The sequence below is a fragment of the Mytilus edulis genome, chromosome 3 (assembly GCF_963676685.1).
Source record: "Mytilus edulis chromosome 3, xbMytEdul2.2, whole genome shotgun sequence".
NCBI classification, from domain to species: domain Eukaryota; kingdom Metazoa; phylum Mollusca; class Bivalvia; order Mytilida; family Mytilidae; genus Mytilus; species Mytilus edulis.
This window is the reverse complement of record NC_092346.1, coordinates 23816455-23843025: the sequence shown is the minus strand read 5'-3', so window position 1 is coordinate 23843025 and position 26571 is coordinate 23816455. Positions and strand designations below refer to the sequence as shown.

General features: G+C 32.1%; 1 protein-coding gene across 1 annotated transcript; it reads left to right on the top strand.

The window, feature by feature from the left end:
* Window positions 1-242: 242 nt before the first annotated feature.
* On the top strand, window positions 243-25105 carry LOC139516024 (isthmin-like). Its single transcript, XM_071305828.1, has 6 exons — window positions 243-629; window positions 10371-10794; window positions 13273-13410; window positions 14355-14438; window positions 18223-18631; window positions 24698-25105. Exons 1-6 carry the CDS (start codon window positions 405-407, stop codon window positions 24795-24797), a joined length of 1380 nt encoding a protein of 459 aa, XP_071161929.1. The 5' UTR covers window positions 243-404; the 3' UTR covers window positions 24798-25105.
* Window positions 25106-26571: the final 1466 nt, after the last annotated feature.

Sequence of the window (26571 nt, the reverse complement as noted above, 5' to 3'; positions counted from 1 at the left end):
CTTTGTGTTCTATAATGATAGGTATTTGAATAGATAAAAGTTAATAATGATGGAACAGATTTATTTGAAGTGTACTTATCGCTGTAATTATCTACCATGGCCATTTGGTTACCATCATTAACACGAACAACGGCCAGAGAACAAAATGACCACAAAGGATTATTATGAGAAGAATAATTATGAGGAAAATATCTACTAATCGAGTGCCTTTGAAATAAGCATTGAGAGAAGTAATGGATTAAAGTTCTTGTATTATCTGGCACCTGTTGATCGCCTGTACATTTAACAGTAACATTTAGTGTTAAATAAAGATGCACTGGTTTTGAAAAAATACTACGAAGATAGATTAAAACACGTGGGTGAAAAAAAATATCCGGTCACTAATTAGCAGTTAATCTGTTCTTATGAATAGTGACGTGTGTATGCCACCTACAACGCAAGAACGTCCAGATGTACACGATAATCGGAAAACACCGAAACAAATCTGTTTATGTGTTATAGAGAAGTTGAATATGATGTTCCTAGTTTTCTTTATATGCTATTTATCTTGGAGTATTCCCGCTAATTATGGACTTTTTACTTCAGGGTCATCTTATTCCAACGTCTCTTTGGACTATGACAGCAAACAGGTAAGACTTGAGTATTTCAAGTTAGTAACGTAGACACGGAGTCACGGAGTACAAGAGAGTTGAGGGGAACATGTACTGTAACATGATGTCGACAATTTTGATCATGTAGTTTGTAAATGCTAAAATTCAAGTTTATAACATATTTCAAACCGATAATGATTCGGTTCTTTGCATGGTTCTGCTTTTGATACTGCATGTTTTATATACTGACAAATTCCATAACAAAAACTTTTGAAGAATTTCCGATGAAATTTAAAAATTATCTTTTGTCGTTAAATTTTGTGATTCGTTATATCAGTTTATAACTAATGTTTTTGTTTATAATTACCTATGCTTGGGTTTAAACACAATACCCAGCATTCGGACCATTCTAACATTAGGACTCTAAAGTACACTTGTCAAGATTTCTCTTTCAAATTACAAACGTTGTAAAGATAATTTCGCACAAGCTATACCAAACATTTGATCCAACGTCAAAAAAATGGGTGGGGTTAAAGTACACAATAACAAGCTAATGTCATATCATAGATGTAATTCATATCAATGTATTATAATTATAAGTGATAGTCTTATTGTAAATTTATAGTTTATCAAATATGTAAATACGGCGTGGTTTTAAAATAGATATTCTTAAATAATTTGAGCAACTCCCCATAACCAATTGGTAACAAAAAGTGTGTGATTCTTTCCGTGTTACAGTAGACATTTGTGTGTTTTTCTGGGCATCCTTTACTTCTGGCCATGTTGTAAAAATATTTATTCAACATACAAAAGAAACATCTAAATTTGTGTTATTTGGAATAATTTTTTTTTTTAAGTGCGTGACCCCATATTTTTATTTGAAATTTCGGAATAATTTATAAAAAGCAATTCCGTTCATTTCAAAGCATTTTAGCGTTAAAAAAACCAAGGCCATTACCTCTAGTTTTATTTTGAAAATTGAAAGTACATTAACCCAGAAGTCTTCTACAGAAATTCTAGAACATCTATCGGTGAACATTTAGACACCCCAGCTACTTTAAGCGGCCATTTTTGGTTTTAATACACTACATGTAGTGTTCAACTAATTTGGCATTACAACATTTTGTTTCGAGCGTTCGTGATAAAAGTTATTCCAGTAATGCGTGTTGTGTCGCATGAATCGGTTTTACAGGAGACCCAACACGATGAGTTCGATTTGGACGTGACGTGTAACAGTCTATCATAGAAATACATTCCACGGTACCATGAAACACGATTCTAACTAAATTGCGCGTAAGCCACAAAATATGGAAAACAAAACTTTAGTTTGAAACTTATAGTTTGCATATATTTAGCCTGTGTTTGAACCAAGTTTTCCTTAAATGATTGGCGAGGTGGAGCAGGCTTCGATGAAACCACTTATGCGTTTCATCGTGCATTTTGAATGATGCTTCATAGTTTTCTTTTAAAAATGCATATAACTAGATTATGAAATCTTACTCCAAACAAAATTGGTAAAAATTACAATATTAGAACTTTGCAAACTGCTTTATAAGGGAAAAACAATATTCAATTATGGAAAGTTAAAAGATTTAATCAAGATATGAAATATCGCCGATGGTATGTTATTTTTTTCTATCCCAAAGAACAAATCAAATTATCGAAATGAAATGTTCCAACTGCTATATAACCAATAGCGTATGCGAGTGCGGACATACACTCAAAATTTTTTCACTTTATAACCATTCGGAAGAAAATTGCCTTTAAAATACAATTTTGTTAATTTTAGTACCAAATCATAAGTCTCCGAGGAAAGATTTAAATGCTTTAAAAAACATGTCGATCGTGCAATATAACAATTTATAAACATATAAATTGCAGAAAATCATAAACGTGTAAATTAAGACTTTAGATTTGCTTTTCAAGTATTATTATAGTACACTATATATAATTGTACTTGGTTCTACTAAACTTAAAAAATGTCCTCATAATTTTGTATGTTGTTAAAACTTGAGATTGATAAATATGGAATATTATCTTTGTTTAGCAGATATTTTTCTTGAATTTATGGTTTTTGAATGGACATAACATTTGCAACACAGTAATGAAAGGACTGCCAGTTATTTATAGAAAACGGTTTCTGAAAGTAGTTCAGGATTCTTAAAAAAAAACTCAACAAGGAATCATGTCATGCTTATAAATTTGTATGGCAATCTATTCTAACATATGGACAATTAAGCATTCTAAGTTGTCTCTTTGACACATTCCCAATTTCCATTCAAATTTTCATCTTTTATGCCCAACAAGAAGGGGCCAGAGTATTGTATTAGTATTTGACAGCCACCATCTTAAGCTTGTTGAATTGTGCGATTTTTGTTCTATCGTCTCTGCAAATGTCTCTTGAACTTTCAGTTTTAAAGATGATGTTATTTTGATTTCCAAAATTTGGTATCCATGCTACATGTGACTCTTCGTGATTGTACATCTCCGTCTAACATCTTTAATTCGTGTCACTTATAAGGGTTCCATCTCAACGTAAAATAAGACATACATATTTTGCATTGACTCTTTGATTTTGACTCCATCGACTTCCTCCACCATTAAAAACTGACCACCACAAATTAGCACAATAGTGCGAAAGTAAACACCAACCAAGCAATCTTCAAAAAGATACGTATACGCAGCGTTCTATTGAACAGCGGTATACTAAGTAGTTGTTATAGTATATATGTGCGGTATAAGTGTCACCGGGGAAACGAGGTGACTTGTTAGGATGTGTAACAAGAGCCTGACTGAATGGCCTCTTGTTACTGAAACTGTGTGATGCACCTGATCACACAACGAATGATTGCTCTGAATAGCAATGAGAACTCTGACACTGAAACTCTGGTGAAAACTAACTCTTGAGACTCTGGAATTAGCGATGAATAAACCAATAATTCAGCATGGAATACTAATACTTTTATTACAGATGGACTGTGTTCAGGGTAAAGTCCTGAGTCCGAATCTTGCTTATAAAAATTATAAACAAGTATTTATACACAATTTAAATGACAAGTATAGACATAACAAATAACAATTAATTTGAGTGATATTGTTCACTGACAAAGATTAAACTATTTTTAGAACTTGAAGAATAGATATTAAATGATAATCTGATTATGACAATTAAGAACATACATTATGAATAAGGTAAAATGTCACTAATTAGGTAACAGATTGAAACATGTCACTCAATGTCCAAACTAAGAATTAAAAAGCATGTTGATTTTAAGTCCTGGATACGAAATGTAAATAGAAACGAAATTATAAAATAAAATGAATTATAAAACACAGAGAATTAAAGTCTAAAATATCACACTTGAGAATTTTGTATTAAAGTCCAAAATAATAAACGAAGCTGCTTTTTCCACTGCCACATATGCCTCTCCTCCCAATTAAGTCCGTCCTCGGACTTAGCACTATCTGAATCGGCCTCCTCTGCGGTTGTTATAGTGTCTGTTGTTGTTATTGGGACGCTGTTGGTTTTGACGGGATACAAGATGGAGTTCGTGGTTAAGGTCCTGAAGTTGAAAAGTCAATTGAGAAATCGAGTCCGCTTGAAAATTTACCTTTGAACATAGGTCTGCTTTTTCTTTTCCTAATGCTTGTTTTTCATTTTTCAATGATTGGATTTCATCCGTAAATTCGGTAGAACGTAAATAGTATAGATCTTGTACCATTTTAACAGTCCCGTCTTTTTCAATTAATTGCTCCTGTAATTCTTGAATTTGATTCACATATTCCTGTACGTTTATACGCGAAGCACTTTCTTCTTTCTGTTGACGAAGGTTTTCGAGTTCTTGCTTGAACTGGTCTCTCTCTGATTCGATGGTTTGCTGGTTCTTTAATTGAATTTTGAGTGCCTCGATGCACTTTTGCTGTTCTAGATTTATATTCCTTTCCTTTGAAATTTTCTGCTTCACACTTTTTAGTTCTGTCTTGAGCACATTTGAAATATCTAAATATTGAATGAACGGTGAATTTCTCATACCAGAGAACGGTAAAGCACGTATAATATTTTTACTCTGAATATAGCTGTGTATTCTCGCTGTATCGCGCTCTTTTTGCTTTTTAGATTTCACACGCACTGGTGTACTTTTGTTGTCTTTTGCTGCTTTCGAAAAACACTTACTTGAATAATGTCCGTATTTTCCACAAGAAAAGCATCTTTGATTGATCGAGTTACAAATAGAATGTTTATGAAATTTACCGCATCTCCCACATGCTGGACTGTAACCTGACTGGATGTTCCATGGTCTCCATTGTGGTCGAAAGCTGTACTCCATCACTGAATATTGTCTACGCTATACTTGTCTGGGAACTCGCTTGGCTGCTTGAGGTCTCTGAATCGTGTGCTGAGCATAGAAGTCAGCACGCCGTCGTCGTCCACCAATCTGTCACCGGGGAAACTGGGTGACTTGTTAGGATGTGTAACAAGAGCCTGACTGAATGGCCTCTTGTTACTGAAACTGTGTGATGCACCTGATCACACAACGAATGATTGCTCTGAATAGCAATGAGAACTCTGACACTGAAACTCTGGTGAAAACTAACTCTTGAGACTCTGGAATTAGCGATGAATAAACCAATAATTCAGCATGGAATACTAATACTTTTATTACAGATGGACTGTGTTCAGGGTAAAGTCCTGAGTCCGAATCTTGCTTATAAAAATTATAAACAAGTATTTATACACAATTTAAATGACAAGTATAGACATAACAAATAACAATTAATTTGAGTGATATTGTTCACTGACAAAGATTAAACTATTTTTAGAACTTGAAGAATAGATATTAAATGATAATCTGATTATGACAATTAAGAACATACATTATGAATAAGGTAAAATGTCACTAATTAGGTAACAGATTGAAACATGTCACTCAATGTCCAAACTAAGAATTAAAAAGCATGTTGATTTTAAGTCCTGGATACGAAATGTAAATAGAAACGAAATTATAAAATAAAATGAATTATAAAACACAGAGAATTAAAGTCTAAAATATCACACTTGAGAATTTTGTATTAAAGTCCAAAATAATAAACGAAGCTGCTTTTTCCACTGCCACATAAGTAACAGGAAAGCCTTATAAAGGACAATCCATTGTAAAAAAAAAGATGCAGAATGAATCGAGCTAGAAAATGAGTAATCACCATATAACCCGTTCCTGTGTCTTACCATAGATCTATGGGTATTGCATCTATGGTCATACATATATTATACATTTGGTTTCAAGCAGATACAGAAATGCTCTATGTAAATTTCAGTCTTTTACTGGACATATGAAACACGTGCAAATTTAATCTATTTTAGCTGTGAAAACACCGATTCCATGTCGTTAAGACTTTTAATCGAAGTGAAGCGCTAACCATACCTATTCAGCGCTTGGCCTTTGGTCAACTTACAGCTTATTCACAGATTTTTGTAAAAATTTTACATACAACTTGGATTTGATGAACTAGAATTGATTTTGAAAAAATATATCTTTGTCATTCTTAAAATAATAATAACAGATTGGTTAAACACTATTATCGAAGTCGGTGACCTTATGATTATTTTATATCAAAACTAAACGAATTGTTACTTTAAACCTCCGTCCTAGTCATGTAAAAACTATCATAATTGTGACTCAATCATCCATTCCAAGTCAGTTAAGTTCAATGCGAATTAAACATTTTGTAGATAAACAACTTTTATACTTGTGAGACGGTGTCGTTTTTCCAGTTTCGTCCTTCTTATTTTAGGTCAATCTAAGTGCATAAGATCATCTTGTGTGGTTATTACATATCTTACTACATTCGTTTGAAGATTTGTTTGTAAAGTAGATATCGGATAAAAAACATATCATTCCACTGCTGTTTATTGATAGGTTCTTAATCACAAATAACACAAACCTCTTTTTATCAAAATAAATGATAAAAAGGGAATTAGAAAGTTCAATCTAGTAATTACAAGAAACAAGAAATGTATTTTTGCATCTATATCATGATCTGATAGTTATATATCATCCATCACAATTTAACAACAATGAAAACAGAAGATGCTTAATGATAATTAATTAGAATGCACCGCTGTATACCATATGATGATTCGGATCAGTGCTTCTTTTTAGATACAAACATTTTACAAAGATTCTGTAGTTTTAAATAGAGAAATATTCAGAAAATCTGGCCTTTGAATAACATTTTTTTCTGGAGCGTTAATGATGAACTTCAGTGTTTACTTTCGAAATTATCATTCGTCCTCTGTTTCTGAGGAAATATATTGTATGAGAATCAGTTTAAAACCTTGACATATTTTAATGTAAAATTATTTTGGTGCGAATGGATAAGAAGTTATAAAACGACGTGGGTTTAAGCAAATATAAATTTTAGAAGTAAAAAAATACAAAATAATCTTTTTATTATTAAATATGTTACATTTTAACGAGATAAACATATACCGTTTGGAAATTAAAAAAAAATCATACTATTATGTAGTATACCACTTTTTAGTCAGTACTGTAGGTTAATTTACTAGTAAAACAGTAATTTTAAGTAAGTCGACGATTACTGAATTAGTCAAAAGACCTATTAATAATTTCTTAAAATCTGATATATTTTGTCATACATAGAAATATAAGTGTATTTACGATGTCATCAAACATTTTACTGCATGTATAGACTAGCTTCTTGTTGAAAAAGTGGTTAAAAAAGCGTACTGTAATTATTCCGTATGAGACACTCGATTATTTTTGTCAACGTTTCCACAAAAAGCTGTTAGCAGCGTAAATATTTGCCTGTTTTTTTAAACAAAACCAATACCGGTTCTGGACCTGCAATGATGCATACATTTGCATGTATTCATGTAGCAATTAAAGACCTGGGGTGGTGTTCTCGAAAGTATCCTAAGATTCGTCGTAAGTCATAGATAAGACCAATTTTAGGATTGACTTAGGACCAGTTTAGGACACTCTTAAGTTGCGTCTCGAAACTATCTCAGACGAAACGTCCTAAAAAGTAAAAACACAAAAATACTGAACTCCGAGGAACTTGAATTCAAAAATGAAAGTCCAAAATCAAAAGGCAAAATCAAAAGCTCAAACACATCAAACGAATGGATATACAACTGTCATATTCCTGACTTGGTACAAGCATTTTCTTATGTAGAAAATGGTGGATTGAACCTGGTTTTATAGCTAGCTAAACCTCTCACTTATATGACAGTCCTTCATAACGCAACTTAAGAGTGCCCTAAACTGGTCCTAAGTCAATCCTAAAATTGGTCTTATCTATGACTTACGACGAATCTTAGGATACTTTCGAGAACACCACCCCAGGTCTTTAATTGCTATATGAATACATGCAAATGTATGCATCATTGCTGGTCCAGAACCGGTATTGGTTTTGTTTTAAAAAACAAGCAAATATTTACGCTGCTAAGTCAAGACGCAACGTCCTAAACATATCCTATATGAGAAATTTGAAATAGTTAAAGTAATTGTTTGATAAAACATTTATTAAAGACGAAACTAATTAATAAAATTGTTTACGAAATTTTGTAATACCATGTACTAAATTAAATGCATGATTTCAAATGTAATAATGAAATAATTGGGATATAAACTGGAAAACAATATGTATTGAAATGAGAATATCGAATTCGTAGTGTCATCGAATCGTAAAACACGAAGTTCAAAGTTTAAAATCATGCACAATGTGTTATACGAGTTAACAACCGATTGTGCGTTTTATTAGATGTTCATCTTCACCTTAAAAAAATAAATAGAAAAAAGCATGCACTAAGTTAGGATGAAGATATGATGATCTTAAGACACATAATTCGGTGTCCTAAAGTTAGGACGAGAAATGTGATATATCCTAAGTTAAGAGAGCTTCGAGAACACGACTTAGGACAAAGACTTGTCATAAGATAGTCTTAGGACACGTCCTAATCCTAAAATAGCTTCGAGAACACCACCCCTGTTTCCGCCATCGGCGACGCCGGTAAAATCAAATTTGTTGATGACATATAGTGAGATAAATATTTATCTAGCAACAACATACGATTCTCTTCAGAAAAATATACGCATTTGTTTTGAAGAAATGATAATCTTATGATAATTGCAAAAACGTTTTTACTAGTTTATTATCTATAAAAACCTATTTTAAGACTTTTCCTTCATATCAGCATCTAAGAAAATAAAAGGAATGAATGCTCTGATATTCGCTTTAAAAAATGTGTTAATTTCACGTTCAGTATAACCTGTTTTATCCAGTTTCCCCTCAATAGCATAGATTAGTCAAATCAAAATGTTATAAAGTAGTAAACCTAACTGACAATTTTGAAAACTTGCATGTTTATCACCTCTTTCAATTACTAAACGTAAATGCTTTAAAGAAGCAGTCAGTGTAGTGACTGGTATTGTTTATTTGATGAAAGGGTGGTTACGTGTTAAATATAGCTCATTGGTGGTAGAATTGCTTGTTGCACATGCAAATTTAGACCATTCCTTCAGCGGGATTAGTACACAGGGTAGAATTGACATCTGTCTGTGATCAGCGACACAGACCGCTCTGTCAGAGCAGACATGTCAATTCGGGTATTCATGGAAGCCCAAACAATGTTAAAACTGCGATCAACTTATTTTTGGAAACTTATTTCAATCCTTCAGTAGGGATTGAAGTCAATCTTGATTATTGTGTGTGTGTGTGTGTGTGTGTATATATATGTGCGTAGTTGTTGATGTTGTCGTATTTCTGTTTCATTGTAGTTCAATCCCTCATTTCGACTCATTTTATTCATATGGTTACTATTTTGCTATTTTGCCATCTAACTGATTTCTCGAGTTGTTTTTAAGTTTTAACTTTAGTTAACAATTATCTTGGTAAGAATAACATTATCTTTATTTATGTCACTCATCAGTAAATGCTCTTTTAGCCTGTCTTTGACTTATCATAAGATCTCACACAGAAACTCTTTGATAAAACATTTCAAACAGTGAATTCTATCTTTATCATCGTGTTCACGTGGAGGCGCGTGTCATCCTTAACGCCTTTTCTCTTTGAAGTATATCAGTGATGTACCTATTCTTTGATGCCAAAATCACTCTTATTTGTTTAAGAAAAAAAGGTAGCTTCTGAAACTATTTGATAAGAAATCAATGTAATAATTCATATTAATCATGTTTATTTTCGGGATAATTATAAATAACGATGCTGTTTTATTGTCACCATCTGTAAAGAAATAAAGGAAAATAATGCAAGCCATTGCGACATGATCAGAATTGTTTGATATCTATCATCTTTTTTTTAATATACCCTCCGCTACGACGGGGGCGTTAAACAAATAGCTCTTATCAAAGTGTTTTTCCTTGTTCTTCTGTACGTACGTCCGTGCGTACTTCCCAAATTAGGTTTCCGTTCTCTAACTTTAGTTTGCCCCAACCAAATGTGATGAAACTTATACACAATGTTAAATACTACAAAACACAGATGAAGTTTAAATTTTGTAAGCGTCACACTAGTCTTTCTCGAGTTATGCCCTTAACAAATGGGAAAAATGGATGTTTATTACCACAAAACTCAGATCAAGTACAAATTTGGGTAGCGTCACTTTTACAGTTCTTGAATTATGTTTCCCATGGACACATTCCCCATTCATTCTGTTTTCTGATGCTTTCTTTGATATTTTGATTTGTTAACTAGTTTATATTTTATAAATTGATAGGTCACTGTAACTTTATTTTTTTTCAGACAGAAGATGTGAATTCTACTGAAAGAAAGAATAGCGGGAATTTGTTATTTAATTTGACTGGTTTTTCATCAAAATATAATAATGACGAAGACAATTTTATGTTAGAGCAAATTCGATTAACTAAACAAAGAAAACGACACAAAGGAAAAAGAAAGAAAAATAAAAAACGTAAGAAAAAGAAGACTAAAAATAATTCTATAGAAAACATAAATAATGGCGGTCGTAGACGCAGAAAAAATAAGAAATGCAAAAAGTGTGGAAAAGGGAAGAAACTTCAAAGGACAAAATTTCGACAGCATATGTTTAAACTGGAGCCAACTACTATAAGACATATCATAGAACGAGTTGCTGAAGAAGCCCTACAAAAAGGCGCTGGTTCCATGGATTTTGGTTTAAACTATAATCCATTTGAGTCATCAAAAAGTAAGTAGACATTGTGATTCAGTTTATTTGTTGATTTCTAGATACTGCTTCAAGACAATGAAGAACATTTGCATATATGAAATTTAGCAGATGTACAGTAGTGTAATTGTCAAAGATCTACTTATGGTAACCACACAGTCTCAGTACACAATGAGGAAAACCCCAAAACAGTGAATTATCAGTAGTGGGCTTTATAAAAGGCACAGACATGACACAATGTAAAACAATTCAAACGAGAAAATAATATATTTGTTTAAGTTCACATCAATTTAATTTTTGTTCCATGTCAGTTTTTGTCGAGCCTGCAACATTTATGTCGGAAAGCGAGACATGATCCTTAGATTCCGTCGTAGGTAAGGCGGAGGGTTCCGCATCGTCAATATCTTGGTTCAGTCTGTAGTATTTAGCTTTTTTTTTTAAATTAAGAACTTTGTCAAAACTACATAAAATTTTATGAAATTTGGATAGAAGCTTTTTTATGACCACTAGACAATATCCATTGATAAGGCATCACGCGATATATTCGAAGTTTTGGTTGATGAACTTTTAAAGCTTCCTTGTAAGCATCAATCCTTTAACAAGGAAATGCAATATCGGGAATATCGTATCTTCTTGAAGAAATCTACTCCATAACCATATGCAGTAGCTCTATATTAATGCTGATACATAGTATTGGAAGCTGGTATTAGGGAAAAACTAATCGATCACAAAGCTCGCAGCCTGCATTATATTACTGTCTCGTGTGTTGCTGCCTGTCATAATTTGCATGTTTTATTTGATTCTATTAGCTTACCTTTTTTCATTGTATCATTTTTAGTTCATTCTGGATCTATTGCAGCTGGATTTAAACGATGGATTTTCTTCATTGATGAAGGCTATGTGGGAATTGTAGTTGTTTACATTTTTGTCCTTTGGTCTTTGCTCAAATATTGCCTTATTGGTAATCTTACCATGTTTTCCTTTTTAGCAACACTAACTCTACCAATAACTGATCTCTGGTGTCATATAAATCTACAGTAGATAATTTAGTTTTAAACATTGTAAATATATAAATATTTTATTATTTTGTTAATTATACAAGTGTGGACACATATGAGTGTGGATAGTATGTTTGGATGTTTGACAGTGTCTCATGACAAAATGAGTTCTATGTTTTTCCTATATGGTGTTATTAGTTGTGTTGCACGATGACAAACAATCTGAGCATTAGGAGTGTTGTTTATTTATTATTTAGTTTTTATGTTCAAGACGGGCATGGAAGAGACATTAATTGCATTAGTTACCAAATGATTATGATAGAATATGTTCCACATCTTTGATTTTGGATACATTTTGTAGCTAGGAGAGCAACACATAATACATTTTTCTAGGTTCATATTTTCATGTGTTTTTTTTACTAAATGGGAGATGATATCTAGATTTGAGAACATGATATAAGGAGCCTGTAATTCAGTGGTTGTCGTTTGTTTATGTGTTACATATATTCGTTTTCATTTATTTTTTGTACATAAATAAGGCTGTGTCTTCCCATTTAAATTGTTTTACATTGTCATTTCAGGGCCTTTTATAGATGATTATGCGGAATTGGCTTTGCTCATTGTTGATGGCCTTACGGTGACCTGTAGTTGTTAATGTCTGTGTCATTTTGGTCTCTTGTGGAGAATTATCTCATTGGCAATCATACCACATCTTTTTTTATATGTATTTGCTTACTATTTGTATGGTTCTATTTATATTACTTTGTGGAGGATCGTCAGTATCATTAGTAAAAAAAATTGTTAAAAGGTCAAATTGTTCCTCAGATTACAATACATTTATTGGTTTTTAGTAATGACAATGCCTGACAAGATGCTAGGGGCTAAATGAGATAGGAAGTAAACTTCTGTGCTGATTTTTATCAATTCTTTGATAATATTTCCTCCAAAGCTGGTCGAAGCAAAAAAAATTTACAAATATAAAAACGATTTCACCAAAAGAACTTTTTTGAGCATGCTTCAAAGACTCAAAACTGCTCCAAAAGTAATCTAATAGAATTTCAATCATGTCAAGTGGATATTATCAACATCTACTTAATTAGTCTTAATATGTCTAAATATCTAAAAAGTTATAGTATTCAAAAGGTATTGCAAAATTTTCTCTTTTCATTTTTGTTTGTTATATATATAGATACAAATATAAGTGATACATGTACCACAAATACAGTATTTGTTGTGGTATTTAATAAGAAACCAACTGGTTTTCTGGACAAGATAGATCAGTACAGAGAAGCCATGCATTCAGATAATTTCAAGGAAAGACAAATCAACAATTGTTCAAGGAAATAAACATTATAAGGATATAATACCCAAAATTGACAACAACACTTCAAATGGAGTTTAATTATAAGGATATGTATGATGTGATGGTTTTGAGTGCATTTTGCAGATTAGACAATTTGTCATATAAGGATATCATAATTTAAATCTTAACTGTTTAAAGATTCAGCTGACCAGTGGTCCACTTGGGGAGAGTGTAGTGTGACTTGTAACAGCGGACAAAAAAGTCGGTCCAGGGGATGTGGAATGTCATGTAGAGAGACCGAGACGATGGTCTGCTTTATGCCATCCTGTAAGAAAGGTAAATTTTGACGTTCAATATAAACGTTAGTAATAATGAAAAAATTGAAGAGATCATGACAGATAATTGTTATTGGCCTTCCTGGGTCACGCCTCAGGTCCAGAAAATAACTGTTTAGTGTCTTTGAATATCAGCTGTATGTGTATGAGGCTAAGAAACAGGTGTAAAGCGAGTTTCAGGGAGCTATAACTCCTGTTTCGATCCGAGTACAAATACAGCTGATATTTAGAGACACTAAGCAGTTACTGTCTTTATCCTGCAATTAATTATGTACATGTTTTCCCATCCAAATCTTTGAATTTGATTTTAAAAGAAATTGCCATGATTTAAACGTGGACCGCAATGAGGACCCCAAATTGAACAGTGACCGTAAACAGTAATTTGACATAACCGTTCGATCGTACAGTAGAAAGGTCGATTGGAGGATACAATATCTAGAAGAACACATATCAATAAACAGTGGAAAATTTTTTGGCTAACATAACTTGTGTTACGATCAACATTGAATATATTGATACACATTTAGGATTCGATTTTTTAAATCTATATTTCAAAGAAATCTTGTCCACATACCGAGATTAAATTTCTTCTGAAAAAAATCCTATGTTAATATCATAAACTAACAACACACATTTAATTTGTTACAGATATTATATATTTTTTGCATATATTTAAACTGAGTTCGCTTTATACCGTTATCCGCGGCGTAAACTTTAATCCACCATATTCTACATAAGAAAATGCCTTTACCCGGTCAAGAAAAAAAAAACAGTTGTTATCCCTTTGTTTGATGTGGTTGAGCTTTTGATTTTGCCATTTAATTAATTTCCGTTTTGAATTTTATTCGGTGTTCAGTAATTTTGTGATTTTACTTTTTAACGCACATAATATTGTTTGACGTCTGAATCCAAATCATACAAGTAACTTACATACCTTTATTGTAGAAAAGAAGCCTAAAGGTGATACTGCTTCCAGGGAATTTAACAGATACTTTCCATCGTCAGGATCAGTAGAGTATATTAATGAAGGTATGAGCTGTAACAGGAATTCTACGTAGTTTATTGACAGGTTATATCAGTAGAGTATATTAATGAAGGTATGAGCTGTAACAGGAATTCTAAGTAGTTTATTTACAGAGTATATCAGTAGAGTATATTAATGAAGGTATGAGCTGTAACAGCAATTCTAAGTAGTTTATTTACAGGGTATATCAGTAGAGTATATTAATGAAGATATGAGCTGTAACAGGAATTCTAAGTAGTTTATTTACAGGGCATATCAGTAGAGTATATTAATGAAGGTATGAGCTGTAACAGGAATTATAAGTAGTTTATTTGAAGGGTATATCAGTAGAGTATATTAATGAAGGTATGAGCTGTAACAGGAATTCTAAGTAGTTTATTTATAGAGTATATCAGTAGAGTATATTAACGAAGGTATAAGCTGTAACAGGAATTCTAAGTAGTTTATTTACAAAGTATATCAGTAGAGTATATTAATGAAGGTATGAGCTGTAACAGGAATTCTAAGTAGTTTATTTACAGGGTATATCAGTAGAGTATATTAATGAAGGTATGAGCTGTAACAGGAATTCTAAGTAGTTTATTTACAGGGTATATCAGTAGAGTATATTAATGAAGGTATGAGCTGTAACAGGAATTCTAAGTAGTTTATTTACAGAGTATATCAGTAGAGTATATTAATGAAAGTATGAGCTGTAAGAGGAATTCCAAGTAGTTTATTTACAGGGTATATCAGTAGAGTATATTAATGAAGGTATGAGCTGTAACACGAATTCTAAGTAGTTTATTTACAGGGTATATCAGTAGAGTATATTAATGAAGGTATGAGCTGTAACAGGAATTCTAAGTAGTTTATTTACAGGGTATATCAGTAGAGTATATTAATGAAGGTATGAGCTGTAACAGGAATTCTAAGTAGTTTATTTACAGAGTATATCAGTAGAGTATATTAATGAAGGTATGAGCTGTATCAGGAATTCTAAGTAGTTTATTTACAGAGTATATCAGTAGAGTATATTAATGAAGGTATGAGCTGTAACAGGAATTCTAAGTAGTTTATTTACAGAGTATATCAGTAGAGTATATTAATGAAGGTATGAGCTGTATCAGGAATTCTAAGTAGTTTATTTACAGAGTATATCAGTAGAGTATATTAATGAAGGTATGAGCTGTAACAGGAATTCTAAGTAGTTTATTTACAGAGTATATCAGTAGAGTATATTAATGAAGGTATGAGCTGTAAGAGGAATTCCAAGTAGTTTATTTACAGGGTATATCAGTAGAGTATATTAATGAAGGTATGAGCTGTAACAGGAATTCTAAGTAGTTTATTTACAGAGTATATCAGTAGAGTATATTAATGAAGGTATGAGCTGTATCAGGAATTCTAAGTAGTTTATTTACAGAGTATATCAGTAGAGTATATTAATGAAGGTATGAGCTGTAACAGGAATTCTAAGTAGTTTATTTACAGAGTATATCAGTAGAGTATATTAATGAAGGTATGAGTCTGTAAGAGGAATTCCAAGTAGTTTATTTACAGGGTATATCAGTAGAGTATATTAATGAAGGTATGAGCTGTAACAGGAATTCTAAGTAGTTTATTTACAGGGTATATCAGTAGAGTATATTAATGAAGGTATGAGTTGTAACAGGAATTCTAAGTAGTTTATTTACAGGGTATATCAGTAGAGTATATTAATGAAGGTATGAGCTGTAACAGGAATTATAAGTAGTTTATTTGAAGGGTATATCAGTAGAGTATATCAATGAAGGTATGAGCTGTAACAGGAATTCTAAGTAGTTTATTTACAGAGTATATCAGTAGAGTATATAAACGAAGGTATAAGCTGTAACAGGAATTCTAAGTAGTTTATTTACAGAGTATATCAGTAGAGTATATTAACGAAGGTATAAGCTGTAACAGGAATTCTAAGTAGTTTATTTACAGAGTATATCAGTAGAGTATATTAATGAAGGTATGAGCTGTAAGAGGAATTCCAAGTAGTTTATTTACAGGGTATATCAGTAGAGTATATTAATGAAGGTATGAGCTGTAACAGGAATTCTAAGTAGTTTATTTACAGGGTATATTAGTAGAGTATATTAATGAAGGTATGAGCTGTAACAGGAATATAAGTAGTTTATTTACAGGATATAACAGTAGAGTATATTAATGAAGGTGTGAGCTGTAACAGGAATTATAAGTAGTTTATTTACAGGGTATATCAGTAGAGTATATTAATGAAGGTGTGAGCTGTAACAGGAATTCTAAGTAGTTTTTTACAGGGTATATTAGTAGAGTATATTAATGAAGGTATGAGCTGTATCAGGAATTCTAAGTAGTTTATTTACAGAGTATATCAGTAGAGTATATCAATGAAGGTATGAGCTGTAAAAGGAATTCTAAGTAGTTTATTTACAGGGTATATCAGTAGAGTATATTAATGAAGGTATGAGCTGTATCAGGAATTTTAAGTAGTTTATTTACAGGGTATATCAGTAGAGTATATTAATGAAGGTATGAATTGTAACAGGTATTCTAAGTAGTTTATTTACAGGGTATATTAGTAGAGTATATTAATGAAGGTATGAGCTGTAAGAGGAATTCTAAGTAGTTTATTTACAGGGTATATCAGTAGAGTATATTAATGAAGGTATGAGCTGTAACAGGAATTATAAGTAGTTTATTTGAAGGGTATATCAGTAGAGTATATTAATGAAGGTATGAGCTGTAACAGGAATTCTATGTAGTTTATTTACAGGGTATATTAGTAGAGTATATTAATGAAGGTATGAGCTGTATCAGGAATTCTAAGTAGTTTATTTACAGCGTATATCAGTAGAATCATTTAATGAAGATATGAGCTGTAACAGGAATTCTAAGTAGTTTATTTTCAGGGCATATCAGTAAAGTATAGTAATGAAGGTATGAGCTGTAACAGGAATTATAAGTAGTTTATTTGAAGGGTATATCAGTAGAGTATATTAATGAAGGTATGAGCTGTAACAGGAATTCTAAGTAGTTTATTTACAGAGTATATCAGTAGAGTATATTAATGAAGGTATAAGCTGTAACAGGAATTCTAAGTAGTTTATTTACAGAGTATATCAGTAGAGTATATTAATGAAGGTATGAGCTGTAACAAGAATTCTAAATAGTTTATTTACAGGGTATATCAGTAGAGTATATTAATGAAGGTATGAGCTGTAACAGGAATTCTAAGTAGTTTATTTACAGAGTATATCAGTAGAGTATATTAATGAAGGTATGAGCTGTAACAGGAATTCTAAGTAGTTTATTTACAGGGTATATCAGTAGAGTATATTAACGAAGGTATGAGCTGTAACAGGAATTCTAAGTAGTTTATTTACAGGGTATATCAGTAGAGTATATTAATGAAGGTATGAGCTGTAACAGGAATTCTAAGTAGTTTATTTACAGGGTATATCAGTAGAGTATATTAATGAAGGTATGAGCTGTAACAGGAATTCTAAGTAGTTTATTTACAGGGTATATCAGTAGAGTATTTTAATTAAGGTATCAGCAGTAACAGGAATTAATAAGTAGTTTATATACAGGGTATGTTCAGATTTATTTGTTTCTGAAGAGGAACATATGACAAAATATAATTATCTTGCAATTATGTAACCGTATAAGTTACAGAAAGAAACATTAAAAAAGCCGTTCTATCAAACTTTGAATGAACTCAAAAGTATTAGTATGCCATTCATCGATAATATTGTTTCTCTTTCTTTGTCTGAAATTATTAATTTATGTGCATTTTAGATGTGGATACTTGTGAAGAATGGATAGATTGTAATAATCAGACAATAAAAACATACCTCAATAAGTCATATCTACCTTCCTGTCCGTGTTATTATCCTTTACATCTAGACTATAACAATAAAGTATGGGATAGACAAAAACAAAAACATTTCAAGTGGCTCAATATCATTATATCAGAGGAAGGTCTGAATGCTTATAAACCAAATGCTCAATACTGCATCCGGTCTAAGTTATATCGGGGCACTGAGACACTAGCAGCTCAATTCTGTTGTTATGATGAAACCATGAGATTGATTACACGAGGTAAAAGTGCCGGAACTCCAAATCTGATATCACCGGAGATATCACAGGAACTTCATCACAAGCTGGACATCAGTCCTTGGATTATCTGCAAGGGAGACTGGACTCGGTAAGATAGCTAACTGAAAGGACTTGAACCTATATGTATATTATAGACTTTATTAATTGCTTAAGTTGGTACGTTTTAGGTATCAATTAATAATTTGATATAAGATAGTAATTGTCTAGAATTGACATTGAAGGGGACAATAGTTTACCGATGTTAAAATCTCGTAAATCGATTAAAAAAATGAAAAGCAAGGCAACAAATAAAGGTTATCATATAAACTGCGGAGGGATGGAGAGCGAAATGCGTCGATAGTGTAAGATACCGACACATCGTATTCGTCAACCTATTCATGATGGTGATTGTTAAACATATGTGGTGTCAATTAAGAGATAACTGTATTGTATTTGAAGCTTTAAGGACGTCCATCGGTAGTTTTACTGTCGCAAATTTAGTTTACCTGGCGACGCGGAGCGGAGACAGGTAAACGGGTATTTGCGACAGTAAAACTACCGATGGACGTCCGCAAAGCTTCAAATATAATACAGTTATCTCTATTCTAATGCAAAACAAGTTCATAATTAAATTTTAATCATTATTTCAGTATAAAATCTTCATTAAAGAAAATTCCGCGAAAAGATGTTATCTTCTTTGGTCCCTACACTAGGTGACGTCATAGGTATGCTTCCGGCGTCAAACATAAACACCGGGCGTTTTCTGGCTTCTGTGCCGCTTCAGAATGTAATAAAATTTCATAAAAAGAAGATTTTTAGGCGCAACAAGTGAGTTTTTTGTTTATTATTGTAGAAATAACATGTCAATACATTCCGAAATTCAAAATGTCGGCTTCCTTAGTTACAGACAAGGAGATAGAGAATTTTACGCTTGCTGTCATCCAATCAGAACAATTGTTACAAAATAATTGCATTAGAATGTTAGTTCTTCCTCATAACTGTGTCATTTAATGTTACAAAGTCGTTTAGTATTTCTTTCATCTTGTATGTCAACATTACTAGTATTCCTTAAATCTTATGCCTGAAGCTGGGTTTATATATCACTGATCGGGATTGGTCCAAACAACTGCCTTATTATCTGTTTTTATACGCCCGTCAAAATTTTGACGGGACGTATCATGTTATACAAATGTCCGGTGTCCGTCCGTCTGTCTGTCCGGTGTAAACATGTCGCACCGCAACTTGAGAACGACTTATCCAAATTTCATGAAACTTATTATAGTTGTTTCTTTTGATGGTCAAATGATCTGTATACTGTTTGGTGAAAATAAGATTAAAACTTTTTGAGTTAAGGCACTTTGTAACTAAAACAGGGGTGTGTTTTTTTCACATGTCGGCACCGCATATCCAGAAATCAACGCCACTTTGCTTATTTGAATATTATACTAAAGAAATCGGATACGGGTCACGGAAATTACATTAAAATGATAGGGATTTTTGAAAAAATGTCTGTTTTAATTCTAATTTAAGTCATAGACAGGTTGCCGAGGCAGAAAATGAATATACACAACAATATACACCATTTAAACGAAACATAATGACTGTTGTTGCAAAAATACAGGTTCCTGAGCTATTTTAAAAATCGAAGCGAGAGGCTTTTAACATTGCAGTGTAAAATACAGGCTAAAATGGCTGAAACGTCAAATTTGCAAACTTCGTGTTGAAAATTGGCTAACAAGGTAATTACAAAAACAGGTTGCCGGGGTGAAATATGAAACTTGAATTTCCAAAAAATAAGCAAGTCCAAACCTTGTATGTGTAGTCATTGAACTTTAGGTTCCCACATAAAATTAAAATGTCACTATTTCAAGAAGAATAAACTCACGAAAGCACGAAAAATTCACTAAATTCGCGTTCATTGTTTTGATTTTGACCGCCTGACAACTTTACGGAAATATCAAAGTGATTGTAAATAAGGACTCTCTGACGGGCAACTTATAATATCCGTGTTTTGAAGATTTTAATGATATCAAGCCTATCAAGCCAGTCCAGTTTAAAGTACTATCACGTGGTACAATTCTCATTTACATATTATGAATATTAATTAGCAAAACCACTACTAATTTCTGGCTATGGTATATCAAAAACGATTTTTGATTATTGCTTAAAACTTTACACACTTCTTAGTTATATTAATCTCAAGATCTGTATACTTTTTTGTGATGATTCAAAATTTCATTTTTGAGTTCTTGAGTATTTTGTAAAAAAGGGGGAGGGTTTTTTTACATGTCGCGCCGTATCTCAAAAACGATTTATGATTATTGCTTAAAACTTTACACACTTCTTTGTTATATTAATATAAAGGTCTGTATACGTTTTGGTGATGATTCAAAATTTTATTTTTGAGTTATTGAGTATTTTGTAAAAAAGGGGGAGGGTTTTTTACATGTCGCACCGTATCTCAAAAACAATTTATGATTATTGCCTAAAACTTTACACACTTCGTTGTTATATAAATTGTAAAGATCTGTATAATTTTTGGTTTTGATTCAAAATTTTATTTTAGTGATATTTAGTTCTAAGACATAAATACAGAATCATGTAGGACTTAATTATATCATAAAGCGATGTTTTACATTATTATTTATATTGGATTTTTTCCTATGATGTTTTTATGAAACAATTTGCTTAAAAAAAATACAGTCCATAATGCCTGATAAAGATAAACACTACATCATATGAACCAACGGTCCAAATGGAAAACAACTACGATCATATTTCTGACTTGGCACACACATTTTCCAAAGATATAGTTTACAGTCATATAAGAGTTCCTGGTTATTATAATATCTAGGAAATGATCGAACCAATGACCGACTGCCTAATTAACTGATTCAGCTTTGCTCATTTAATGTATTAATTGATCCGTCACATAGACAATGAAATATTTCATTTATTGATTGGCGAGCGGACATTTTGCTCGAAGTATACCGTTTGGCCTTAATATACAATCAATACAGAATCATGTAGGACTTAATTATATCATAAAGCGATGTTTTACATTATTATTTAAATTGGATTTTTTCCTATGATGTTTTTTATGAAACAATTTGCTTAAAAAGTGTGGTGAGGGAAAACCATGGTATATTATATGCAAATTTATGTTGTACCATACTTTGCTAATTAAATATGCAACTCGACTAGAATCCAAAGGAAAAAAGGCAGAGCTTCAGCCATGGTATAACATATTCATTTTCATGTTATTCCATGGCTGAAGCTCCACCTTTTTTTAAATGTATCCGCCTCTAAAATATTTAGGAAACTGTAAAACGTACTAAAAGGTCAAGATCTTCATTTGTTTTCATTTTATAAGAAAAAGCACAAACTATATAGGATTGTTACGAATTCCCTTAATTTTGGAAACAATTACTAAATGTTTCTTCTTTCAGTTTTGAAAAAAATAAAATGTAAATACTATCATTTCCTTTGCGAAAATTCAATTAAATTTGGAAAAGGGGGGTACCTATACAAAAAGGAATAAATATCGGCTACAAATATCTGTGAAAAAAAACATGATTAGGGGACGTACACTATCTACGCCCCTGAAGCCGCCACTGTTAAAATATTGTTTTATCATGAAAATCGTGTTTTAATAAATAATCTAATAAAATAACGGAAGAAAAGCATTTTTCAATTAGATGAAAATTCTGTAAAATATGCTTAATTTGTATGATACATTGAAAACAAAACAAAAAACAATTCTTACCGTCATTAGAATAATTATTTAATCCTTGTCGCTGGAATCTGACATTTTTGTTTACCTCAGTCTGATGACATTATGAAATTACCTGAGCCTACAATCATACACGGGGCGCAACTTTCTGAAAATTCAGGGGTTCTATTACATGAAATACACAGACGATCATACACGAAGTGCAAAAGTGACTTGCGCGAGCTTCCATTTCATTGGATAAAACTGTAACGTGATCAATTTCCAATATTAGTCGAAGGTCTTGAAGCTGTCAATCATTTTATTTATATTACAAATTTTATATACCATGTGTCTTACTCATTAACATATTTAAACAAACTCATCCTTCGGATTAGTTTGTTTAAATATGTTAACTCGTAAAAACCATGGTATATATAGCACATGTAGAAAACAATATCATATTTCAGACTTGATAATTAAACCTGGTTCATATCGAGTATAACCTCCTACTTGATGACAGTTTTATTTTTTTTATAGTTCATTGTATTGGCAACATTGGGTACGTAAGTACTTAAGTCTGCGAGGAGCTATAGGTAGCAATTCTGTAAATATAGACAATGTAATTTCCCATAAGAACTCCCTTAGTGTCCAAAACAGGGTCACTTTTACTATGAAGGTTCGTAAAATGTTATATCCTAGAACGGAAAGTTGGTTTGCACTACTATTTTATTCAAAGGTCAAAATATAGGACTGCGCGGCATATTTTCAACATTTATATGCCCTGAACTTCTAAGAGTTTAAACTTATAATACAATTCTATATTACCCCTACCCCAACTTTTGGATCTCATAAGAATTGAATTTTAGGCGCTACCATGTTTATCTATACTGGTAACATGTCTCTCACTATGAGATAAACCACAGCGATCATATCTGGGAACCACTGCGTTAACAAATTAACGTATCTGGGCGTTTTTCAATAAAAACGTATTTTCTTGTCCTATCCACTTTAAAAAAAATGTGTTTGATCTTTGCAAGTAATTTTTTGTGCAGTCAGTACATTGAATTAGATTTTACATTTTTAAGCAAAGAAACAGTTTATTTTTAGAGGGATTGATAAGATATTGACTCCTGAATGGTCCAAAACAACCAAAATGCCATGTCCCTAGACCGCCTGTTCAACATTCATACTCTAAAATATCGTAAAAAAATGAAGAAATAAATGTTTTTTTTACTTTACATAAGTTCTTTAATAATTCAAAAGTATGTTCAGAGCCAACATATTCTAATAAACACATTTCAATATAGGTTTTTTAATTTCAGAAGGTGTGTCCCTCACAAAATGTCCACTACGAAACGAAGTCATTAAAATTTACCAATAAACAGTTTTATAAAATCAATGTAATTTTTGTTTGCAAGAGATATATACATTAGGGTCTTACAAAAGAAGTGATGCTTTTATAACGGCAATTAAATTGTTGGTAAGAAAAATTGAGCACATCAAATGGACCAGAGTGATACCGTATTTTTGATAATGTCCCCTACGAAACGGGTCAAATCTCCTTCAGTATCTGGTTTTAAAATTATGAAAAAAATATCAGTGTACAGCTTGATAAATGCTTTGATGAATACAATCAGTCTTGTTATTATTGCAATATAGGGATTGTGGGAAAAAAAATAAAACATGCGAATACGTCCCTTACGAAACGGTCCCCTACGAAACAAGTATGGGAGAAAAACGTTTCGTAGTGGACACTACCACTGCCATGGAGTCTTTTTTTAATCTTTTTTCAATAATATTCGTGCAAAACAAATAACAAGGGTTAGTTTCATGTAATTTTTATTATGTTTTTATTAACATATAATAGGGTTGATGTCTACTACGAAACTTTTTGTCCACTACGAAACGGTTTTGTCTATTACGAAACGCATCAAAATGTCCACTACGTAACGTGAGTTGAACCTTCATATGTGAAGTACTGTCTAATCTTTATCGATAAAAATGGTTTTCCAATTCAGAAAAAAAAATGATATTTTTCCAGTATTTAAAGTAAACAAACTGGAATGTCTATAGGAAACATTTAAAATTGCAAAAAATATGTGTGTTTAGAAGAAATTTCGTAGGGGACAAAAGTCCCCTACGAAACAGTACTCAAATTATGAAAATAATATCATTTTAACGAATATTTAAGATTGCACTTTTTGTTTACAAACAGGTCTATTATAGAAGTATTCAAAATAACTCTTGAAATTAAATTTTAGACAAGTTGATTTTCCATTTTTTTTAGGTCTGAAAGATACGCTTTTATTGAAAAACGCCCATCTATGAATATTATGTATCTCCCCAAAAGATGCGTTGCCCGAGAAACAGCTGTATTTACAAAGAGCAACCTATAAGACCGAAAAATACAACAACTATTACTGAATTAAGTGTTTATCTACTTAAATGTTTCCTTTTACACAGGTATAATGAGGTAATTCAGCCAAATAATGGTTTAAACTGCAGAGACAATCCAAATGAGGAGGATTTAAAAATTCAAATTTTCCAGGCACAGAACTTTTAGCTCCTTAAAAGATTTTGGAAGGATAACTTGGTGGATCCTTTTCTGTAGGTTTGGAAGTACTGTGAATGACAATTAAAAGAAACGTTAAAATACATACAATATATTATGATTTGTCAACATCATGCGTGTTTAATATGTGAAAGTACACGTCAGTCCGCATTATGAACTGGTATATGTCCTGGTATCATGATATATACGGGTAGACCATCTATTGGTCGGTTTTGTTATGATCCAGGAATAAAACAGTGAGATAAATTGTTTTAGTTGTCATGGCTGAAGAGTAAAACAATAAAATAACATTAAAGATTTATATATAAAAAAAAGATGCTGACTCCATTTAACACTTCCTCTTGCTAATAAATATAAATGGACAATACAGATGTCATTTTACACAAATTTTTATCTTGGATATCATTAAACTAAGTTCGTTCGACATGAAAAGTCTGAAATCCTTAAATCCCCCAAAAACGAAAGTTATGACGCATCAACTAAAAAAGACCTCTACATAACAGCAATGAAAATAAACTCATCATAGAAACCAGGATCAAAATGTTATATTTACGCCAGACGCGTTTTTCGTCTAACAAAAGACTCATCAGTGACGCTCGAATAAAAAAAGGTGTTAAAGGCCAAATAGAGTAAAAAGTTGAAGAGCATTGAGGACCACAAAAGTTTTGTTAACAGTTAATTTATTATTATGAACATATCAATGATAACTCAGGTCAACACAGAAGTGCTGACTACTAAGCTGATACCCTCGGGGAAATAAATCTCCACCAGCAGTGGCATCGACCCAGTGGTTGCAAATAAACTCGACATAGATACCAGGATAAAATGTTATATTTACGCCAGACGCGCGTTTTGTCTAAAAAAAGACTCATCAGTGACGCTCGAATAAAAAAAGGTGTTAAAGGCCAAATAGAGCACAAAGCTGAAGAGCATTGAGGACCAAAAATTCCTAAAGATTTTGCCAAACACAGCTGAGGTTTTCTATTCCTGAGGTAAAAAAGCCTTAGTTTAAAAAAAATTCAAAGTTTTGTTAACAGTTAATTCATAATTTTGAACATATCAATTATAACTCAGGTTAACACATAAGTGCTGACTACTGGGCTGGTGATACCCTCGGGGAAATAAATCTCCTACAGCAGTGGCATTGATCCAGTGGTTGCAAATAAACTCGTCATATATACCAGGATCAAAATGTTATATTTACGTCAGACGCGCGTTTCGTCTAAAAAGACTCATCAGTGACGCTCGAATAAAAAAATGTTTAAAAGTCCAAATAGAGTACAAAGTTGAAGAGCATTGAGGACCAAAAATTCCTAAAAGATTTGCCAAACACAGCTAAGGTAATCTATTTCTGAGGTAGAGAAGCCTTAGTTTTTTTCCAAAAAATCAAAGTTTTGTTAACAGTTAATTTATTATTATGAACATATCAATGAAAACTCAGGTCAACACAGAAGAGCTGACTACTAGACTGGTGATACCCTCGGGGAAATAAATCTCCACCAGCAGTGGCATCGACCCAGTGGTTGCAAATACACTCATCATAGATACCAGGATCAAAATTTTATATTTACGCCAGACGCGCGTTTCGTCTAAAAAAGACTCATCAATGACGCTCGAATAAAAAAATGTTTAAAAGTCCAAATAGAGTAGAAAGCTTAGAAAGTTTAACATTATTTAAAAGAGTTGTAATCTCAGTTTGATATTTCAAATACAAGAAAGTAAGAAGCACCAATGCTGTTAAGGAGGCCGCTTTAAAACCCTAATC